Source organism: Podarcis cretensis (assembly GCF_951804945.1).
Source record: "Podarcis cretensis genome assembly, chromosome: 8".
Taxonomy (NCBI): domain Eukaryota; kingdom Metazoa; phylum Chordata; class Lepidosauria; order Squamata; family Lacertidae; genus Podarcis; species Podarcis cretensis.
Genome location: NC_137177.1, coordinates 89,660,945 through 89,678,361, shown reverse-complemented (window position 1 = coordinate 89,678,361; position 17,417 = coordinate 89,660,945). Strand labels below are relative to the sequence as shown.

The 17,417-nt window shown below is 46.7% G+C and overlaps 1 protein-coding gene across 4 annotated transcripts in view; it reads right to left on the bottom strand.

Moving 5' to 3' along the window:
* TET3 (tet methylcytosine dioxygenase 3) overlaps positions 1-17,417 on the bottom strand; it is a 111,725-nt gene that overhangs the window by 86,305 nt on the left and 8,003 nt on the right. The window contains exons 1-2 of one of the 4 annotated variants that reach the window (XM_079987408.1): positions 3,194-3,283; positions 2,301-2,357 (exon numbers count right to left, since the gene is read on the bottom strand). In XM_079987408.1, coding sequence (XP_079843534.1) covers positions 2,301-2,357; positions 3,194-3,268 — 132 coding nt within the window. In that variant the 5' untranslated portion in view covers positions 3,269-3,283. The other 3 variants (XM_079987409.1, XM_079987410.1, XM_079987407.1) reach the window with 3 other exon arrangements.

The window sequence follows — 17,417 nt, the reverse complement described above, 5'->3', positions numbered from 1 at the left end:
CCAGATAGTTTGGAGCTCAAAGGAGGCTGAATAGTGCCCACTGTACCATATCTGTAAGATATTTTGCGGATAAAGCTGCTTGCATGTACTAGGGTTGGATCCCACTATTATAGCAAGCGTGAGATCTAGAGAAGTATCTCCTCTCTGGTTTTACCTGAATGAATTTCTGCTGGTGAAGCCCAAGGACAAAGTGCAATTCTTCTTCATGCAGTTACTTGTGTATTGCATCCTTGTGTCTTGTGGCTCATTAAAATCCAGCCAGGAGGTGATGGCTCAATGTCTCCTTGTGGGAGGGAGAGGTTCTAGGCTACCTAAAAGAGGCAGCGACACCCTCTCTGGACCTGGAAGACTTTAATAACTTTAGGACACAGGTAAGTTCCCCCTTCCTTTGAACCAGCCAATTTTCTGGAGCTATTTCAATTGGGGAAGAGGCCTTGTTTTGGCATAGAGAATGCTTTGGCCACCTTGTACCAGGAGAGGGGTGGGGGAATCTGACCCTGCTGGTTCTCCTTGATCTGTCAGCAGTTTTCCATACCCTCAACCATTATATCCTTCAGAAGGGACTATAAAATTTGGGGGTGTGGACACTGCTTTCCACTGGTCCCACTCCTACTTGAATGGGTAGGTCCAGCTGGTAGTGCTGAGGGGATGTTGCTCGGCCCCACCGATTCCCCAGTATGATATTCCCCATGTTATTTAACATCTGCATGAAACCATTGAGTGGGGTCATCAAGAGGCTTGGAATGTTCTGTCATCAGTGCACAGACAACACACAGCTATATTTTACCTTTTCATCCTCAGCAAATGAGGTGACTACATTTTTTCTTACGTTACTGGTCAACAAAGAGCAATATAAGAACAGAACCATCACCACCTCCCCAAAGTGCCCCAGGATAAGTGGTTACAGAGTACTCTGATGTCAGTGACCATTACATATCAGAACAGATTATAGCTTAAAGTTATACCAACCAACACTTTTGCAGTGTAAAGGAGGCTCCAGCATGTCTTCTTTAGTAAAGGCGCACCAATCCATTGAAAATGTGTCCTTTTGTTTCAAACCCCTCACTAATTATAACTTTCTAGTCAGATATTTTTCACAAGTGCTAACTGGCAGACTTCCTTATACCATGTGGTTATTGCCGTACCCTCCAGAAATTTCCAGTATCTTCAGAATACCAGCCTAGCTGCTGGCAATAAGTGGCCAATGAAAGGCAGATTCATATTGTTTCATAAGAAAATATTAAGTAAGTCCTGGGAATTTAGCCATACAGTTTTCTTTCTAACCTTTGCATATTTAAATTGTAAGACACCTTGAGCCTTTCTCTAGAATAAAGTGTTTAGGAAATTTAATAAACCAAACCTGAGTGTGTAGTGTAAGGACAGCCTGGGAAAGAACAAAACCTTGGATAACAGGAAATAGAGAAATGCAACCCACATATCACCTGCGGTTGGTAGGATGGCAACTATTGCCAAATCTTAGGATGGTTGTGCGACCTTCTATCAGACCAGTCAGAAAAGTCAGCCTCTCCAACTCTCTTTCCCCTCCCTCTCATATCTACCAAGAACACCCAACCGCCACAAGCTGCAATGCTGAGCTTGGTGTTTCATCATCACCATAACTGCCTCCTCTTAGGGATTTTCCCACAAGCAGCTCTCAGATCTGGAGCAGCCCATGAGACCAGATTCTGTTGGGGGCACATGGAAAATAAGCTCTTCAGTTGTCAAGTTGCTCTTCGCAAAGATCAGCATAACAGGAGGCAGAAACTGGCCTTGTTCTGAACAAGCACATGATCAAACTTGCTCACCTGCTTTCCCCCTTTTTGATACCTCCCCAAAATTAGGAGAGGGAAAGTTCCTGTTTTGCACCATCGCTACCAAGCGGTCACTTCAAGCCACATCACAGAAAGGTTAAGGCAGTCACCATGGTTACATCAGGATGATGTCACACCTGTTTCAAAGAGTCTCGTCTCCTTTGATAATTTTACGAGCTCATACAGAGATCTGGGGAACAGGGAGAGAGAGAAATCATGGCTTGCCTGCTCTTTGGACGCAAAGGAACTCCAAAGGAACTCCAAGAAAACCAACACATACACACCAACTGTGGATGAGAAGCAAGCCTCAGAAACTGACAACCAGGAGGCGTGTGTGTGTGTGTGTGTGTGTGTGTGTATGATTTAGTGCAATATTACACACACACACACACACACACACACACTCAGCTTTCCCAGTTGGCCGTATTTCCACTTCCCAATCCCCCTTCAGTGCTTTTGTCTTTTTAAAAGTATACAAAGAAACAGTACCTCCACCGCTGGCTTTCGATCCCGTGTGCTGGTGTCTTTATTGTCCTTTATTTCCACCTGCAGAGGAATTTTTTAAAAAGAAAAAGAAAGAAAGAAAACAACAACTATCAAAATTAAATTTTAGAAAGCAGCCAAAGCAAAACAACAACAACGAGGTATCCAGCAAGATGCAAGAGAGCTTTAATTTGCCAGGCCTGTGGTGGGTTATTTAAATGTTCATCCTCCATTTACAATAATCCTCTCAGGCGGAGGAGGAGGAAGGGATGGTGCGGGAGGCTTGCATTTATTTTTTTAAAGGTCTTTGAACATAAACATAAGAAAGGAATCCATTTGTTACCTCGCCCCAAACCTTCCTTCTGCAGCTTCCCCCTCTGCTGGCCCGCTTCCCTGTGCTGCCCCCCAGCCAGCTCGCCTCCCCCCAAAAGCCAGCCTTCCTTCAGCCCCAGCGAGCCTCCTCCATCGCTACCAAGCAGCCATCTTGCCTCATTCTCCTTGAAGCGGAGGTACAGACACCCTGGTGCAGTCAGGGGCTTTTCTCCTGCCAGACGCTAGAGTCATTATCATACTGCCGAGCTCCCAGCCCTCTTCCCCCCCTCCCCACCAAACAAGCAGGGTGGACGTGACATGCATGCCCAGGCTTCCGCCTGCCTGCCTGCCTGCCTGCCTGCCTCACAGGAGGAGGGGCAGGGCGAGGGGAGGGGTGGGGTGGGGAAAACCCAACCCTCCCAGCAGCAGTAGCAGCAGCAGCCGCCAGAGCAGGAGGGCGGTGAGGGTGGGCACGGCTTTGAAGCTGCCTCCCCCCAGAGCTCTCACCTGCCTCACAGAGGCAGCAGTCCAAAGCAAGGAGAAGGACGAGGAGGGTCACCCAGAGCTGTCACCACTGCTCTACTGACCCAGTGCCACTCCGGCCAAGATCTGTCCACCAGGGATGGAGCTGGGACTCTGCTACTTCCCCTGCATGGACACATTACTGAGGGAAGCAGCTCTCGGGGGAGGAAGTCCACAGCAAGGATGAGGCCATTCACTCACGTGGGCCAATTCTCGCGGAGGAGGAACTGCGCCTGCCAGGGCGAGTTTGGCAAGGAGTAAGGCAGGCATCTCCAAGAATGCTATGAACGCCTGGCAAGGGCACCACGGCCACATGTGGCTCTGCACGAAACAAATAATGCTGTGCATTTCCACCACAGTTTTTAATATTACAACAGTACGAAAATTTTAATAACAGACTGAAAAATGCACCCACAAACAAACCACATACAAAGAAAAAAATTCAAAAGATTTGAGTTCAAAGACTTAGTTAGCAATAATTGTTCCTATTAGAACTCTTTAGGAACCATGCAATGCATGTAATCATGAGAAACAGTGTGGTGTAGTGGTTAGAGTGCTGGACTGGAACCTGGGAGATCAGGATTCAAATCCACACCCGAAACATCACAAATCCACCCTTTGAATGGGGAAGCAATGTATTTCCCCCCTCCCCCGGTCACAGTGTTCAACAAATGGCTTCCAATTTTATTGCTGGTTTTTCTTTTCTTTTGCTCACAAATAACATGTCATAGATTTTGCCATCACAGCAAAGATCCCAAACCTTTTCTAGCAATGCTCTTCATTTTTTAGTGGTCAGAGCGATTCAGCTTCCTGGTCAGGCAGGTCACCCTTTATCTTCCCCACACTGCAGGTCTGTATTTCATGTATCAATTCTCCTTTTGTGGAACCCCTCACTCTAACGCAATCATTTTCTTATCAGCAGATTCAGATAAAAGGAAGCACTCTGCTGCCATAAAAGCATGGTTGCTAGGTTCTTTCACAACTATGCTTTCAGATGCTTTTCTTTTTTATTATTTTTACATTTATATCTCACCTTTCCTCCAAAGGGCTCAAGGTGGTGTGCATGGTCCTTCCCATTTTATTCTAACAACCCTGAGGCAGGTTAGGCTGAGAGCCAGAGATTGGTTTAAGGTCACCCAACAAGCGGAGTAGGGATTTAAACCCTGGTAAAAATGCAAGACGCAATCTGTCTAATGAAGAGAAGACATAGCCAGTTTAGGTGGCTTTTAAAAGGGGGGGGGGTTTGAAAACTTCATGGAGAGGGCTATCCAGGATTATCAGCCATGACAGCCTTTACATCCACAGTCTCCAACCTGGTGCCTTCCTGATGTTTTGTACTACAACTCCTATTAGTTCCAACATCCTACAGCTCCATTGTTTGAAGCTGACAACATCTGGAGGGCCGCTGACTGGGGATGGCTGCCTGAGACAGAGATGGTACATCTGTGAATGCCAGATGCTGGATGAAAACGAACAACAGGCGAAGGCCTTTTTTGGCCCACTTGTGAGTCCCAAGAGGTGTGTCACTGACCAGCCATTGCTGTAATCCAAATGCTGAATTAGGTGGATGTTTGGTCCAATTCAGCAGGGCTCTTCAGTTCGCAACAGATTTTTCCCCCTGACAGGTAGGCTTTCTAATATACAATTCCTCACATCCAACTCAAAACTGAGCAATCCAACAAAGCTTTTGCTACTCAAGAGTCTGCTGAAAGCTTAAGGTTATAAACTTGATCTAGGTGACAGGGTGTGTGTGGAATGTGAGTCTTCATAGTATCATAGAATCACAGAATTGTAGAGTTGGAAGGAATCCCAAGGGTCATCTAGTCCAACCCCCTGCAATCAGGAATCTTTTGCCCAATGCGAGGCTTGAACCCACAACCCTGAGATTAAGAGTCCATGCTCTACTGACTAAGCAATCCCAGGATAAAGGCTATGTCATACTTAGGCTGATGGATCACAGTTTGCAGGCAATGTTTGCAGGACTAACATCATTCCTCTCAGAATGGTCTTTGTTGTCTCATTCAAACAAGAAAAAAGGTGTGTCCCTTATTGCAACAGAGGGCCCTACAGAAACACAGCAGACACAGAAGGGTGACACCCAGCTCCCAAACACATTTGCACAATCAACCTTCATAGCTTATTCCTCATGCATAGGAACATCTCAGACAGCCAAGCACATTCATGCAGACATGCAAAATACATGGAAATGTGCTCTTAAAGAGAAAGCTGCGTGCCCAGTCACATTCTGCTCTACAAGATCTGCACAGACTTGTCCCATCATCTGTAGAAATCCGTCCCAGATTGAAATCAGCTGCCTACATGAAAAGAATTCACTCTACCGCAATCCAGCACATTTCTGGAATCAGCAGATGCAAGTAAACTGGTTGCCAGACCTGTTTGTGCATGCCAGAGGCTGAATGCTCCTCATGACTACAGGTGCCGTGCAAGGGGGTGGCGAGCCTTTTCAGCTGGAGGCCTGCATTTCCCGTCAGCCAACCCTCCAAGGCTTGCGTGCCAGCAGTGGGTGTGGCCAAAGCAAAAGTGGGCATGGCCAGCCCATACCTGAGCCCGCATGCCAAGCAAGCAAGCACACACTACACACTCCCAATCCCAGTTGATAAGGCTGCCTCCAGGAAAGAAGAGGGGAGCCACTGTGAGCCTCTGAGGGAAGAGACATCAGTGATGCTGAAAACACTGGAGATCAGAGTGCACTGGAAATGTTGCCGAATGAAATGTCCAAAGCCAAAGAAGGCTGAGGAGCTCCAGCAACCAGGAGGTCATGAGCCTGCCTGATGCCCTGCACTCCTGTCCACTGCTCTCTGCATGCCAAGCAGAAGGAGAACGTCTTATGCCAGCTAAGATAATATGGGTAAAGCTGCTTAATTTGCATAATGCATACAGGTTGCAAAGTTCAGATTTTCTTTTTTCCTTTTCCCTTTGTGATTAAATGAAGCACAGCCCTGGGTAGCAACATGAACAACTATAAGTTACTATTGCAAGGCATTGGAATCTGATAAAGGAAGGAGAAAGATTGACACATGGGGTAAAAAAAGCCACACACAACATAATTGGGTGCCATTGAACCTGGGTCCAAAACAATTGCAGATTGCCACTTAGGGCAGTCGAGCTCACATAAAAAGTTAACTGGCCCACTTATGCTTCCATATTCCAAGCAGACCCAGACATCACAGGGTCTTCAAAATCCTGCGCACTCTGGGGACCTGCCCACGCCCCCTTCCACCTTGCAAGAGGTGGGCAGGGCTTCCCCCCTACAGCTGTGTCCAACTTTGGAACATCCATAAGCTCAATGCAGCTGCCTCTGCCCCCACCCTGCCTCTAAGCAGGGGAGGAGATGGAGGCTCTGCTCATCACCCTGGCTATAGATCTTCCATCATGACATCCCTTCCAGAGGGATTGTTGAAGACTGGGCAGCATATGTGGTTGCCACCATTTTATCTTCACAACAACCTTGTGAGGCAGGTTAGGATGAGAGGGATCATGCAACCAAGTGCCATCAGGATTTCAATCAGGGTCTCCCCAGGCCTGATCCAAAACTCTTAATCACAGAACATAGTGATTCTTTGTTAGCCATCTAAGCCTCTAAGGCCAAAAAGCAAGAGAAGAGAAATCAGGAAGCACTTGAGTGGAAGGAGCCAAAACTTCCTCCAGGCAAAGGACACATTTGGAAGCCTGTTCAAGAACAATTTTCACCAGCAGGAAAGCCAGCAGGTATTAAGCTGGTCAATGAGGAACCCTATCGCTTTCACACTCCTCTGCCATCCTTAGCCTCTCCTTTTCCAGCTTGGTGTCCTGCAGAGGTTTTGGAATATAGTCACAGCAACACCACACATTTAAAGCACTCTTACCAGCCATGGAGATTCTTTGGAAACGTAGTTTGTTGGGGATGTCAGAGCTCTGTGAGGCAGCACCTTTAATCAACAGTATGGCATAATGGTTAGAGGGTTGGACTAAGACCTGGGAGACCAGGGTTCAAATCCCCACTTGGCCACAAAGTTCACTGAGTGATGCCACTCACTCTCAGCCAACCCACCTCACAGGGTTGTTGTGGGGGAGGAAGAGAAGCATGTAAGCCACCTTGATCTACATGGAGAAAAAGATGGCATATAAATGCCACAAATAAATAAATTAGAGGAAGCCATGACTATTATGGTGTTTTAAGAGTGTTTTAAATATATGGTATGGATATGACCACATAACTTTCATCAGTCTTGGTGAGCACAGCTCTTTTAGTCAGAAACATCTGGAAGACAACAGGTTAGGAAAGGCTGCCTTAACTTGATTAAAGTTGCCTTCCACTGACAGAGATAATGTGAAGCACTTAACACTCAAATGCTAAGAGAAAGTGTGAATATTACTATTACTCTAAAAGTGAACTTAACCACTGGTGGAAAGTTCCCAGTGCAATTATAGCTATGCTATCTGGGGTGGAATATTGGGGAAATGAATCAAAACTAGCTTAAGAACAATTTTTCACTAGAGAGAGGCTTCAACCACAACCAGTATCTTTGCATTGCAGGGGTTTGAACCAAATGACCCTTTGAGTCTCTCCCAACTCTGCAATTCTATGATCTCAATCAGTTACTGTCTCTGCAATGAACTAGGTAGGTTTCAAAACCACACAAACAACCAAACTTTAGAGCAACTGGACCCACCAAAAACAAAGAACTCAACACTAATGGCTCATACACCCTGTTCCAGACATGAGCTTTACCACTGACCCAACTGCCATCACCTGAAAAGTAATGAAGTCACTTTGGGGCTGAGTGGCTGCTTAGTCATTAACCAGCACCTCAATGTGGACAGCAGCTGATGTTTAAATGAGAAAGTCTCGATGCAGTAAAAAGGGAAAGGGTGTGGGGTGGGGAGAGGACAGGTTTTCATGGGTCAGTGAGTACTTGCTTCTTGCAGTGAAGATCCCCCACTGTGATCTTTTGTAATAAATAAAAGCCATGGTCATTCACCTTTTCCCCTCTAATCAATAGTGACCTCTAGAACAAAACAGGCGGGGAGGGGGAGAAGACCCATTCCTCTTTTCTTTTGCAGAGGTCCATGGCCCCTGCCTGCCTCTAACACACAAGCAGCTGAAAATCACCCCTATTCGCTACGGAAACACTGTATGTCTCCTCCCCTTGCATTTAAACAACACCCGTGACAGCCCCACTGAAAGAGCTCTGCTAAAACCCACCCTTTATAGCCCCAAAGTCCAGCAGAAGAAAAAACACAGAGCAAGCACTGTGATGATAAAATGATAGAAGTGCTTTTTTGAGTTACACAGAACTCTTCTGCAGGCATGGACTAAAGCACAACAAATACATAAATCTCAGCTGTTACCAGTGTGTCAAGGCTGGCATTTAACCCAACAGTTTTAAGACTAAGGAGCAGATATAACCAGAAGGATACACAGTCACTCCAAAAGAGAGAGCAACAATTTTGGAACAAAGTTGGCTTTCCGTTACAATTTCACCCAACTCATGGTGATGCATATGGCTACCGTAAGAGCCCTGATGGATCAAAACCATGCTCCATCCAGTCCAGCATCTACCATTTCTCACAGTGGCCAACCGGGTGCCCTAATAGGAACTCCACAAGCAGGGTGGAGGCTCTGCTCTGCCCCCACAGTCAGAAGCAGCAATGCTTCTCAATACCCATTGCAGACCCTCCCAATGTCCCTGTTTTCCAGGGACAGACCCAGATTTGCAGAAGCCAACCTGGTTTCTGATTGGATCCCAGAATGTCCCACTTTTCCTTAGGATGTCCCTATTTTCATTGGAGAAATGTTGGAGGGTATGGCATTATCTGACCCCCTGAGCCAAGGAGATGAGTAACTATACAACCTTTAGGAGACATCTGAAGGCAGCCCCATATATAGGGAAGCTTTTTTGATGTTTAATGTTTTATTCTGTTTTTATATACATTGGAGGGACGCGGGTGGCGCTGTGGGTTAAACCACAGAGCCTAGGGCTTGCCAATCAGAAGGTCAGCGGTTCAAATCCATGCGACAGGGTGAGCTCCTGTTGCTCGGTCCCTGCTCCTGCCAACCTAGCAGTTCGAAAGCACATCAAAGTGCAAGTAGATAAATAGGTACCGCTCCGGTGGGAAGGTAAACGGCGTTTCCCTGAGCTGCTCTGGTTTGCCAGAAGTGGCTTAGTCCTGCTGGCCACATGACCCGGAAGCTGTACGCCGGCTCCCTTGGCCAATAAAGCGAGATGAGCGCCGCAACCCCAGAGTCGGCCACGGACCTAATGGACAGGGGTCCCTTTACCTTTATATACATGGGAAGCTACCCAAAGGAGCTAGGTCAACCCAATCAGATGGGCAGGGCATTATTATTATTATTATTATTATTATTATTATTATTAAATGGGACATGCCTGTTTTCATTGGAGAAATGTTGGAGGGTCTGCAGTTGCTGGGACCCCCAGGAGGGGAGAGGTCCTGTTGTGCTCAGGTTCTGTTTGCAGGCTTCCCATAGGCATCTGATTGGATACTTTAAGAACAGGATGCTGGACTATATGAGCCATTAGTCAGATCCATCAGGCTCTTCTGTGGTCCAACATTCTGGGTCTCTCATTGCTGGGACCTAATAAAACACTTCTAGAGAGAGCAGAAGACACATGATTCTTGTCATGATATTTGCAGAGCTGGAGATACATCATTTCTGGTCAATACTGTACAAGCTACACAGCAATCAGAGGGTGTGCCGATGCAGCTCCTTGGAGCAAGGTTAGTCAACATGGTGCCCTCCAGATGCTGTTGGAACCACAGCCAGCATGCTCAATGGTCACGGATGATGGGAGATACAGTCCAACAACATCTAGGGGGCATTTGGCTAATCCTGGCTTAGGAAATGTGTGAGAACAGGATTGGCAGTGCACTTCTTTTTTAAAAAAAAACACAACTACAACAACTAAAAACAATCCACTCCAAAAATAGTACTTTCACTATGATCATGATGTATCACATCAAGATTTGGGGACCAGATGATTAGTCAGATCTATTCCAGATTTATGAAACGCCTCTCTCTCTCTCTCTCTCTCTCTCTCTCTCTCTCTCACACACACACACACACACACAGAAGTTCAGATGCAAGTTATTCTTCATTTGTTTATATAATGGCAGTGTACAACAAGGCAATTAGACACAGGAATGAAAGCAAATTTATGCAAGCCACAATCACTACCTATCAAATTTTTGCAAAGATGGACCCAACTTATTTTCACATTCCCTACGCAGCTGGCAAACTCACACATAAACCCTGTAAACTGCCTGGCATGAAACCACCCAGCCACCACACTAATATGAGTTTGCCAGATAAAAAGCAATTTTAGACAATCTGAAAACATCATCATGCACTGTCGGCATGGTAACACAGCTCGCACTTTCCCAACTACAGCATCACTCTCAAAACAGCCAGGGACGTCAGTGATGCAGCAAGAAGGGGAGAGGTGGGTGGTGAATCTCTGCAGAAATCTCTTGGCTTCAGAGAGAGATGTGGAAGTAACAGAAAGCCTCGCAAGGATCTGTAGGGATAATACTGCTACTCCTGGGCAGTTGCAGAGAACTGCTTTTTGAAAGTGAGCATTTTCTGTGCACTGTTTGAAGAGCAAAGTACAGGTGAAAACAGCAGCACTTCGCCAAGGATGCTCAGGTCCTTGAATGAGTGGCAACTGAAAGCTGGGCTTTGCAGTAAACTGCTGTTGCCTATTTATAAAGCCACACTAAGGTCACATTTGTATTTTATTATTTGCTGAAGAGCAGGATAAAAATGCTTTTAACTGACTAAATAAATAATCTAGCATTCTGTTTCCAGCACTGGCCAGCCAGATGCATCATTGGAAGCTCACAAGGAGGACATGAAGGGAATGGGCTGCCTGACAGGAACCTGACAGCTCAGTCAGTAGAGCATGGTACTCTTAATCTCAGGGTTATGGGTTCAAGCCTCACATTAGGCAAAAATATTTCTGCATTGCAGGGGGTTAGACTAGATGATCCTCATGGTCCCTTCCCACTCTACAGTTCTATGATTCTATGATTCTATTATGCTAGAAGCAATGCTTTTGGGGGTTCCAACTTATCCTTCAAACAGGAGTACAAGGGGCTTGATGCCCAGGGACCCATGGGTGCATTGTTACTTTTTAAACATAAAGCATTTTCAGAAAGGTGAGTCAGATGGCAATATTGATATTTAATATTGATCAGATGGCAAGAATTGGCTCCTGACCTTTTGTGAGCTGAGAATGAGGGTATTGTATTCCCACGCTTTGAAAGGTATTATAAAGCTGCTGTGTTAAACCATTTAACTTCATGGTTTGCCTCAGAAAAAGCAGCTAGATTGGAGGAATAGACACTATCAACACCTCTTAAACATTTTCTTTGGTACTGGACCAAAGATGATTGAGCTTCCATTAGCTTTGATCCCTGTCTCAATGTGCTGCATAATATCTGGTGTACTTATATATGCAAATTAACCCATTTTGCCTACTGTGAGGATTTCAAACAGTTTCAATATGCACATAGGGAACTTTGTGCAAGGAAGGAAAAACAGCAATTTAAAAGTTGGCTGGCAATAGAATCAGGAAGAAAGTCGTAACCGAGGTGGAGGTGAAGTCCTACAATTGGGGCGTGCTAAACACATCATTCTTTTCTTTAAATAATAAAAAAACCAGGCACTTGGGAGTAAGCCCCCTTGATTTTAACACTATATACCGTATTTTTCGCCCCATAGGACGCACTTTTTCCCCTCCAAAAATGAAGGGGAAATGTGTGTGCGTCCTATGGGGCGAATGCAGGCTTTCGCTGAAGCCTGGAGAGCGAGAGGCATCGGTGCGCACCGACCCCTCTCGCTCTCCAGGCTTCAGGAAGCTATCCACAAGCCTTGCAAGCCCGGTGGGAGTTCCCGCAGGCTCACAAGGCTTGCGGGCAGCAGCCTGCAGCCCCGGCGAGTGTCCGCAAGCCTTGCACGCCTGGTGGGAGGTCCCGCCGAGCGCGCGAGGCTTGGGGCGGCAGCCTGTCGCCCGAAGCACGGGGAGCCCTCCGGAGGGCTCCCCGTGCTTGGGGCGAGTGTCCGCAAGCCTTGCGTGCCCGGCGGGACCTCCTGAGGCTTGGGGCGGCAGCCTGCAGCCCGAAGCATGCGGAGCCCTCCAGAGGGTGCCCCGTGCTTCGGGCAGGCGTGCACAAGGCTTGGGGTGGCAGCCGCGGCTGGGGGGGGGGAATAATTTTTTTTAATTCATTTCCCCCCCCAAAAAAAAAAAACCGAGGTGCGTCCTATGGGCCGGTGCGCCCTATAGGACAAAAAATACGGTACATGTAAGATCAAGGGTTAAGCCAAATACCTATTTATGACAGAAACAGACAGCTAGATTTGGAGTGTGTATTCAAAAACCAAAAGTGCTTTAACAGTTGTTCCAATCCTTCTCTGGTGGCTCTTATTTAAATAGTTCTTCCCTGCAATATATTATTAAAAATGAATCTGTGACAGCTTTCCAAGTCACTTGTGAATTCTCAAACATATACAGTTTAGTGCAAGCAGTCCCAACAAAAATTTTGATTTGCAGAAACTGTCCAACAATACCTTACTTCCACCAGCAAATAAACTTTCACAACGGTTAAAGAGAAAAGTTAAGGCCTGGTTCAAACAACATGGTTTGGCTGTCATTAAAACACTACTGCACTCCCTCTCCCAACACCATGAGCTACAATTCCCTTCCTGTTTTAAGCAACCCGTGGTTTCCCCAATCTGGATATTACAAACTATGGTTTACACCAGGGGCTCCCAAACCTGCAGATCAGCAGTGGTCCATGAGCTTTTATGGAGGTGCTTGCAGAGCATCTGTAAGTACTCAGCAGCCCAGTCTGCCCACAAGGTGAGCAGGATATACTAGAAACGGCCAGGGTGAACATGAGACACTTGGAAAAGGTTCCCTGGAATTCAAGTTGTAACACAATATGTAAGAAATAAAAGAGGCAATTAAAAATACAATTAACAGTCATACTGCAACTAGCACAGTGTGTTGCAATTGCTACAACAGGAAGAAGAAAAAAATTCAGTGGTTCACCAAGACCCTCAGCTTATTTAAACTAGATGGGGGGGGGGTGGCAAGGTTTGGAAAGAGATTGGAGCAGGTGAGTCTGAAGTCTGTTCACAACACAACAAGCTATGGCTTGGCCACTATGTCTGAACAGTGCCAAATAGAAACAGAGGCTTCATTCTGCATCCTCCTTCCTCCTGCTCCACAGGAAGGAGCACAGCTCAGTGTATAATTGCTGTAACAACAACAATAACCCTACCTTTTATTATTCACTTTTCATCAAATTTATATACTGCCTTTCACCCAAAGATCATGGGGAATTCACAACATAAAAATACAAAACAAGACCACAAAATACATAATAAAAACAAGAACAAAAACAAGCCACTAATCCCCTTCCCGCAAACACATTTAAAATGGTATAGAATGTTAAACAGCCAAAGGCCTGGTTAAAGAGAGACATTTTTGCCTGGTGCCCAAAGATATGCAATGAAGGCGCCAGGCAAGCCTCCCTTGGGACAGCATTCCACAAGTGGGGAGCCACTGCAGAAAAGGCCCTTTCTTGTGTTGCCACCTTCTGGACCTCCCATGGAAGAAAGGTCATGTGACATGCCTACACCACACACTGAAATCCGTTTCAAAAACGATTTATCAACTATCATGGCTCCCATCTAAGAAAACTGGGCACCTGCCAGCTTACCCAAGTTTCAACACACAGCAACAAATTCCAGAGTTTTTTGAAAGGAAAAGGATGCTATTTAAAACAGCTTTCCAACTGGCTTAAATCTTTAATGAACACCTCTCTGTCCCCAAGCTTTAAAAGAGGTTGTGTCTCCATAACAGAAGTGATGGAGGACTTGGGAGGACCTCAGTCCATGACTTGGTGAGCCTTTTGCAACTATCAAGACTCAGGTCATCATACAATTGGTGGTGCACCAGGTCTGAATCCCTGCCTGCCAGCCCCCAAGTCACCGGCACAAAACCCACTGAACAATCACATCCTGGACACTTGTGTGAGGTCCACAAAACTGTGGCACAGCCAAGTCTCAGAGAGGGTCTCTAGCTCCCTCTGCCTGCAAGCCAGTGTACGCCACACCTCTGGAGTAAGACTTGAGGCAGACTAAACTTTCTCTGCCTCCAAACACCGCTGGCTGATTTGGGGGAGGGCAGGAGGAGCCAGAGACAGAGCATAAACATGTCCAGAGCATGAGGCAAATCTGGGGACAGGACTGAGCGCACCATTAAGGCTAGCTGAGGCGGCCTGCCTCTGGGGGTGGCAGAGAAAGAGCCAGTTGTCAGCAATTGTGCTCAAAATGTAGGCAGCTGTCTTGTCATGAGTTAGCCCACAGATGCTTCCAGCTCCACTCAATCTACAATGTTAACCCCCTGCTCCCCACCCTGCCACACACTGCCAACACGATAAAAACCCCACCTAACTCCCAAGTGTGGCAATCAGGCTTGGGGACAGAGTGGGGGGAGCTTCCATAGACACCAATGTGAGCTTTTTTAATTTAAAACTGAAAACAAAACCCTAATTGCCACTCCAGGGGAAGAAGAGAGAGAGAGAAGGAAGGTGAATGGATGGATGGAAGCACGCTGTGTGTGTGTGTGTGAGAGAGAGAGAGAGAGAGAGAGAGAGAGAGAGAGACTTGTTAAGTTGTGGGTGAACATATCAAACGACACAGCGATTCTTCAGACAGCTCTTGTTTATTCACAGGCCAGAACAGAACTGGACTGAAGGGTTCAGCCAACCTGCTTATATAGAGTTCAACTACAAAGCAACAGTAACAACTTTCTGCAACTATCCAATCACTGAACGTCGATTTTGATCCCTTATTTGCATATGCAGACCTGAGTGAAACTATCTACAGTATCCCCCTGCTGGCCTAGGGTGAGAACTTCAATACGTAACACTGAAAGCTGATGATCCTGAAAGCGTCCCCCCCCCACACACACATTGCCCCCAACAGAATGTGGCCCTTAGCAGGGTGGGGGCATTCCCACCCTTCACCCACACTGATCAGCAGCATCCTCTGCTCTCCACAGTCTCTGGCTTCAATCTTTCCCAGCCTGACCCGGAGATACCAAGGCATGAACCGGAATATTCTGCGCTCACAGCATGTTTTCTGCCACTGAGCTGAGGGTCCCTCCCCACCAAATAATGGAGTTCATTATTTTAACTTTTTTGGGGAGGGGTGGCAGGGATGATGTCATTTAGATTTTCTGGCTCAGGAGCCAAATGCCTTTGGCTGCCTCTGGCTGGGAAGGAAAAGAGAAGGCAAAGGGAAAGTGAAAAGGAGGGAGGGGAAAAAGAGAAAAAAGGGGGAAACAGACACAGAAGCTTCTTGTGCTTGTTGTCGTCACAAGCGAGCTTTTAAAGGCAAGTGTTGACCTGCTCACAGATCTGCTGTGTGGGCGGATTTGGTAATTGACAATGTACCATATTTCTGGTGCGTGAGCCGGTGTGCTTAGTAAGTATGGGATGATGTGTTGGCAGTGCTGTGAAATCATGTGCATCGTTTCACATACCCTGTTAAACCCAACCACGCTGGCTCCCCCCCCCAACCCCCACCTACAGTCGGCAGCCACCGTGTTGAAGGGCAAGTGGTACAGTGGGGAACTGTGCGCTCCTGGACGTCAGAGCAATTCTGAGTCATGCTGAGAGGTGCTGGGGTGGGGGGAGCTCCTCCACAGGTGGGTCGTTTCTAAACCCCCCCCCCAAAAAAAAGAACCCTTCTCTGGTGTAAAAGTGTGTCTCCAACTTTGAGATAGGGAAAGTACATGCTTCAGCAAGCAGCATTGGGGGGGGGGACATGCTCAAAGCACATTTTCTGTTGCTCCAGAGGGCACAATCCAAACCAATGATTCTATGGAACCAATGTGATTCTATGGAAGAATGGCATCATTAGCAGGAAGACCAGGCATGGCAAATCTGCAGGAGGAGGAGGAGGAGGAAGAATTGTATGTGTTTGTCACTTTTCTTACAGAGGTAACTCAAAGCAACTTACTTTAAAAGCAATTTAAAACAATAAAAACCTATAGACACCACCAGTATCAAAATGATGGGAAAACGCAGCTAAACTGCAGAGGTTGGACTAGATAAACCTTTGTGTCCCTTCCATCTCCAATTCTATAATTCTATAATTATATGAAAAATACTAGACTACATGTCCCACCTCACCAAAAGCAGCCACAATGTCCCTCAAATTAAGGGACAAAAGTCCAAGGGAAAAGAAAAGTATTTGCCTGGCACCTAAAACTATATGGAGATGGCAACAGGCATCATTCCCTCCCTGGAGAGAGCATTTCACAAACGGGGCTACCACCATAAAGGCTTGCTCTTCTGTTGCCATCCTCTGAACCTTCCATGGACGGAGCACACAAATGTGGGTAAGGGGTCCCACAGGCCCAGTTGTGCTACAGTGTTGGGCTGCTGCTTCCTCCCTGGATTACAAGCATTGGGACAAAGCCTCCCAACGATCTGCACAGGTGCTGTGGCGCACACTAGAGTGGCATTCTCTCTTGGGGGACTTGACTTGTGGGCACATGCAAGTCAAACTTCAACTAAAGTACCAATGTGGGTGATGGCCACCAATGCGGATGGCTTTAAAAGAGGACCAGACAAATGGATGTAGGGCAAGACCATCAATGGCGACTAGCAATGAGCATGTTCTTTCTCCAGTGTCAGAGGCAGCATGCTTCTAATTACCAGGGACTGGGAAACTTACAGGTGGAGAGGGCACTGCAGTTGCATTCAGGTCCAGCTTGGTAGCTGGCTGGCTGGCTGGCATATGTATGTATGTATGTATGTATGTATGTATGTATGTATGTATGCCTATACCACCTTTTCCTCCAAGAAGCTCAAGATGATTTATATGGTTCCCCCCCCCCATCTTGTACCCACAACAATCCTGTGAGGTAGGTTAGACTGAAAGATGGTGACTGGCCCAAGGTCACCCAGTGAGCTTCATGGCCAAGAAGGGATCTGAACCCTGGTCTTCCAGGTCATGGTCAACCATTGCACCACACCAGCTGTCCAAATGAGAAAGCTGCAATTTGCCTTCTCTGGGGCTTGAATTCAGGACCTTCAGATTATAGGACTGACACAGTGTCTGCTGTGCTAAGAAGGCTTCTGGCTGGCCGCTGTGGAAACAGGGTGTTGAACTAGATGGGTCCTTTTGGACTGATCCCGCAGCTAGGCTCTTCTAGTGTCCTCAGGTGATTAGCACGTGGCATAACG